Below are 6,609 nucleotides of genomic sequence, written 5' to 3' on the forward strand. Positions count from 1 at the left end.
AATGATTACAAACAATTTTTATTGAAAGGGGATGAGCATTTCCATTAATTTTATTAAGTCTTTATTAATAGTTTTTACTTTGTTTTTATCCGGGTAAAGTGATGAAAATGATTGACTAGGATACAGTACTAATAATAATACAATTTGTCATTATTTGTTATATAAGTATAGAGGTTATGGTGTGTGTATTTACAGTACACAATGTACTGTATACATTAGCATATATCAATTTATATACATTGTGTAGTAAGGGATTTAGAACTGTAATAAAAAAGATATAGACATGCTAATATATAAGTGTACACAGATAAACACACGAAAATTACTGTACATTATTTTGAAGAAGGATAGACAAGAGGATGGAAATGTTGAAATTGATTTTTGTTACACCGTAAAAAAATACTATAACTTCTTTTAATACGAATAGCACCAATACGAAAGACTGTTAGTGATAGACAGTTATATAGGCATTAGTAATAAATTTATGCTTTGTGCATTTTCGCATTAAATATATATGTGTACATATTAAAGGCGCCCAGTAAAATTTTAAAAAACATAAACATTTGTACAATCATTTTCGTTCGTTCTTTTTTCCTATAATCAAAAATATTGGTAATCAATAAATATGTATGTAACGGATCAATATGTTAACCAGCGCGAATGTTAAAATCTTTCTTTGTAAATAATGAAGTTTTGTACTACGTTTTTAATGAAATGACAAACTATTTACTATACTTTATTGATTATTGTTTGTCCTCCTGATTTATAATTTATAATTTAATTCTCAACCAGTATTTAAGATTGGTTTGTCGATCAGTCATGTTTCGTCAATATATATATATATATATATATATATATATATATATATAGTTCAAGAAATGAAATGAATAGATCCACAGAATAACGTCTTTTAAATTCTTAAAACTTATTGACTAGATATTGTGAAGGCAAAACGTTGACCTAATCTCTCTAATGATGACATTCAGCATAGTTTGACCATTTTGAAGTGCCATTGAAAAATTAGGATTACTAAAGAGCTGTTTCTTTCTAGTGAGCAGGATCACTGAACGCCAACATGTTGACCTAACAGCTGTGTACTGGCTGAGAGAATTGAAGGCCTTGGGTTTGGCTCCTTTTATGGTCCTGTGTAAGTAATTTCGTGAAGTTCCATATTATAAGGAAGCTGTTAGCTAGTGGTTCTTGGTTTTCAACAGTATCACAAATAAGCCGTCGCAAGATGTTGAATATAGATGTCGAATTTCATTATTGAAATTAAAAGGATATATATTTTTAAGTAAGCTTGGCATAATCTTTGAACTAATAAATCTTATCTCACCAAGAAAAACTTAGAATTACTAACTAAGTGTTACTACATGGCTAGCTGAACGAGTACTCAATTCATATTGATCACTTGTAAAACAGCCTTCTAGATTTTAAAGACTGTCATTCGAATTTCACGGCGTATACTAGTTTCTTCAAGATTTCAAACCACCTTGATGATGAGTGTCACCTAGCATGAAATATACTTCAAAAATGCTTTATATTCACCACTATAACCGTCTTTGTAGCCTATAACTGTTTGTACCTTTGAATTAGTCTGTCAGACATTTTAAAATTTTCCTAGTGTAGTTCAATAGCATTTATTTTATTGAAAATGAATTGTCACGATTCTTGGATGGTTTATATTTTAGCATATTTTTTTTATAAACTATAGTGATCTTGCTTAACCAAAAATGTAGCACAGTAACTAATAATTATTTCGTGTGCTTGGCTCACATAAAAACTTTATCTAGGAAAAATGTATACTAATCAGGTTTTAAACTAGTCTCATAGAAAAAAGATTCATATTTGTGACCCGGAGATTAAAAGGTAGGACCTTACACGAATGCACCAAAACTCCACATTATTAAGTAATAACTACTTGCCCTACTGATTCACTCTGACAAATTATGAAACTTCATTATTTCCATGCATAAATAAAGGGTTATTATATGAAAGGATATGTCATACAGATACACAGTAATTATTTTAAATCACATTTTTGATAATGGACCATAATCGTCTTATGAATTCACTAAAATAAAATAAGTGATGTAGCAAAAAATGGTCTAAATGAAAAACGTGAAGTTCAAAATTTATCTGTGTATACATGTTGTCTTGGTAACCGCTTCCATATCTATATATCTGTATATATGTCGACTTTACGAATTACTAGAGATAATGAATGCGAGAAAATTTATACAAGTTTACTTTTATATAAAATGAGATAAACATACTCAATGAAAATACTTTGCCATTACAAAATCTGATTGAGATGTTTGAAAAAATTTCTTGTCACATCCTGTTCACTAAATATATATATATATATATATATATATATATATATATATATATATACAGAGGTCAGAATTTTTTCTGAAAAGGTGACTAACAATAAATGATGTTTACAAACGATTGATAACAATCAGCGGTATGAAATGAATAGAATAGACAAGTAAATAGGCAGATGTTATGACATTTATACATAGATGATAAAAATATTATTTTTCAAATTAACATCATTCCATGCAAATAATATTTTTCTTAATGTTTAGACGTAATAACAATGAATGTGAATTAAGTCATAATCAGAAGTGCGTGTATATACGGCGAGGGTGTATATTGTGGGGAATATATATATATGTCACAAAAGATTGTTAATTAATTAATTGTGTTTCATTTTTTGTTCTGCACACTATATATTTATACAAATCTGTTAAATGAACCAGATTTTTTCATCTTTATTTTTGGTAATCAATAAAAGAAGATTTCGATTCATGAACATGAAGATCATCAAAGCATTTAAAAAATTTTAAAAAATATTAAAACGAATAAATTGACTAGTTTTAAAGAGTACTTTGCTCATTTAGCAAATATAAGTTTATGTGTTACAATCTTAGTCATGTCAAGTGTAAGTTAGAAATACAAATTTTCTGTTAAAACTGAAGTGAATTGTTGTCTAAAGAAGTAACTAAATAACTTATGACTGTTTATCAAAATTCAGTCAATTTAATAAAATCTTACGTATGTAGTGAAACTTAGAGTTCTTACAGTCAGTTAAGTATATACCTTATTTAATAACTATAAACTAGGATTAAAAACAGTAAATTGATTGAATTAAACCTTCCCAAGTTATGATACTTTAGGTAATTTGAGTATAAAGGAATTTTATATACTGATAAACCTTCTTCTTGCTGATATGATTCAAGTAAGTATTTAATCTTAATGAAGTTAGACTAACAACGAGAATTCAGCTCATATAGGAAACTATAATCATTAGAGGCCTTTCAATACATCCAATGCGTCATACAAAGATATTTTATGAAATCAAGAAACTGATATTTCTTTATTACCATTAATAACTTTCAATTAATAAATCATGTCAGTCTATTCAAGAGAAATCATCATTTTAGAGTACTATAAGAGTGATATGTTGAAAATCTTTTACCAACCAGTTCTTAATTTCCGTTACAATTGAGTTATTTCATATTATTATATTATTATTATAACTAATTTAACGAAAAATAATATAAACAGTAAATAATATAATTCATGCACCAAGTACAGATTTAATGTACTGGACTTGTTTGCAAGGTAGTGTTACAACTAGAATTCATCGAGTGAATTTCATAAAGAGGAACTGGAATGCAACGACTTCTGTAAACACCAACACAACACTTATATTTAATAATTGTAATGGGACAGACATATTTAAGTAATAATAATAATAATGTTTGTTATTATGAGTCGTAATTTTCTGAACTTTACGAAAGAATACGAAAAAAACAGAAATCTGTCAAATTTTTAACATCAGGTGAGCTTGTCCAATGATTGTTATCATGGTTGTGGAATGTGACTTTTACTCACACCACTGGTGCATGCGTATACGTTACCGTTATGTTAAATCTTATAGAGATTTTTGTCATTTTTTACAAGGTTAAATTTCGTCATTTAAAAAAAATATTGTATACAAATATGCTCCGGTAAAATTCTGACTTAAGTACGTCGCATAATCTATACGGAATAATTGTATGTTTGGCTTAGGTTTTAGATATTTTTGTCTTTAATATGAGTATATTTACATTAAAACATTAGAAACTCTGTTAACAATAGATAAATATCAGACTACTTATGAAATATTTGTTATTTTTTTCTACAGTAACTGATGATAACTACAGAAGTTAGCCGAGTGAACTAGATACTAAAACAATAAGTCGAAGTAAAGTGTCTGAATATATCTGAGTGACTTCTTGTCTATAAGATGGAATAATTGTACTCTTTGATAACAAAGAAACAAGCGTATTAATTAGAATTAGCTAGACAGGATTATATTGAGAATCTGAACCGCTGGATTTAAGCTTGTTAGTTTGAAGACTAGGAGATCATCGCATGATTTTGATGGAATTTCGTTCTCTGAGCTGGATAGTTTGGTCGTAGAGCTTCCATCGTTCTTCTGAACGACATCATCAGCACAAAATTCAGGTAGAATTCATGACTTTGATGTCAAAAACTCGATTATTGCATGGTCAAGGATGAACAGGGCTGTAGGAGCACTATGATAGAAGCAAACCATTTGTTAATGGCACTCAAATAATATTAATCCATGAATAAAGCCTCATGTAACGAATCATATATGAATAATTTATAAAATACATCGGTTTATAGGAAATTCTTATACAATTGTTACAAAATACAATTCATTTGTATTCACAAGTAAAGAAAAACTTACATAGTTGCTTGATTTATTACAGTTGAATTCGATGTGGATAATGGTATATCACAGTTATTATTTTTACAATAATGATTATTTACTTCATCATTAGATAAATTTAACACTGAATTTACAGATTCATTTAAATTTGATATTTTATCTACTAATAAATTTTGTGAGTCTACAGTATTTGTACTGGTTACTGTTGTAGATGTTGTTGTCGCAGTTGACGAAGACGATAAACCCATTAGTGTTAATTGAGCTAAAGCATTTTGAAATGCTGCAATAGCACATGGTGATGCATTAGAAAGTGTAGAAGACCATGCAGCTAATCTTTCGTATGAATTTAAAAGATTATTATCTTTTGATGTATATAATGCATCATCGATTGTATTCATAACAGTTCTAGATTGACGACATGTAGTAGGCAATGTTTCATTACATTTATTCCAATCATTATTTAATGTAGATTGGATATGATTTGAAAAATCATTACTATTATTGTTACTATTATTATTATTATTATTCATTTGAATGGGATTCAATGAAGAATTAGTCATATTTAATAAATAAAGTGATAAATTTTGTAAATTCAGTGGTAATGATTCAAATGGTAATTTTTGTGAAATTTTATTGTTTATTGAATTTTTCTGATCAGATGTTAACAACTGTTGATTATATTGTCGTGCAGCTAATGTATGTAAAATTTCCATAGCTAAATTATATGAACGTGGTAATGTTGTTGAATTGGTCGCTAGCATTGCCGATGATGATGATGATGGTGATGATGCAGAGGGTGTAGAAGAATATGGTGATGATAAATTGTTAACATTCTGTTGTGACATGATATGATCATAAAAATTTGAAAGCAATGGGATTGATATAGAATAAGGGAATAATATATTCATAGGAAAGCAATAACAATATTACTAATTGCTCTCTACGAAATTTTTTTCTTTTAAGTGTTTACCAATTGTTAAGTAAATCTTCAAAGAAAATGAAATGTTCTGGTTTCACGAATTCCGATAAAGATACGACTTATTATTTTTTGTTATTGTAAGCGTATTACTGATTGTGAAACAAGATATTCGAAAGTTCTTTAAAACAATCCACGAAAGATTGCTAAAAGCAAAGGTCTTCCACGGTTTTTGCTTCTGCAATATTTGCTATTATTGCTGCTTTAGAAAACTACGTTTTAAGTGTAGTGATTAATATTAATTTGTAAGCATATATGTGTTTTTGGGAATAACATTCCTGTCTGTCCATCGATTGTTAGGTTTTCTGCTTTCTCTCATCCTCCCCTCTTGTTCATCATCTGTTTTTATGCTTACTTTTTATGCACATTTAGTAGGACAGTCACATTATGCACCGAGTGTGTTTTGTACATTTAGTTATTTGTACAGACAGACATTAATGTAAAGACGTGTTAGGCCGATAGACGGTTAGTGATAAACAGACATGAAAATAGACATTCAATCACTATACGAGCCAATGTTTTAAGCAATTCGAATTTCTGTATGTCCGGTATAAACACCCTGGACAAAAGTTATTAATTGTCTCTTTCCTCAATCGATTTATCATCTGTGTATTAAATGCATTTGACCACCAAGCCTTCAGTTTTTTTTCCATTAAGAATCCAGATTGTTAATATATGATTAGGCGAACCACTATGGCACGTTAATTATTTCTCCCCTCTTCTAAGGCGTAGCATGAAAGTACACAAAATGAGCATTCACAAAATCGACCTTGTCAGAAGTTAAACCTTTGAATTTCTAAAACTGATCATCAAAAGATGGAAAAAACAGGTGTCGTTTTTACCACCCAAAAGTATATAAGACCAATAGCCTGATCTTCGGTTT

General features: G+C 28.8%; 1 protein-coding gene across 2 annotated transcripts in view; it reads right to left on the minus strand.

The window, feature by feature from the left end:
• Positions 1-6,060, minus strand: part of NST1_4 (Stress response protein nst1) — a gene marked incomplete at its 3' end in the record, with an annotated part of 29,329 nt that extends 23,269 nt beyond the window's left edge. For both annotated transcript variants that reach the window (XM_051214613.1, XM_035730887.2), the window contains exon 1: positions 4,769-6,060. In XM_051214613.1, the coding sequence (XP_051067796.1) occupies positions 4,769-5,658 (890 nt within the window). In that variant the 5' untranslated portion in view covers positions 5,659-6,060. The remainder of the gene's footprint in view (positions 1-4,768) is intronic.
• Between the last annotated feature and the right edge of the window lie 549 nt (positions 6,061-6,609).

Source organism: Schistosoma haematobium, chromosome 2, assembly GCF_000699445.3.
Source record: "Schistosoma haematobium chromosome 2, whole genome shotgun sequence".
Lineage (NCBI taxonomy): Eukaryota > Metazoa > Platyhelminthes > Trematoda > Strigeidida > Schistosomatidae > Schistosoma > Schistosoma haematobium.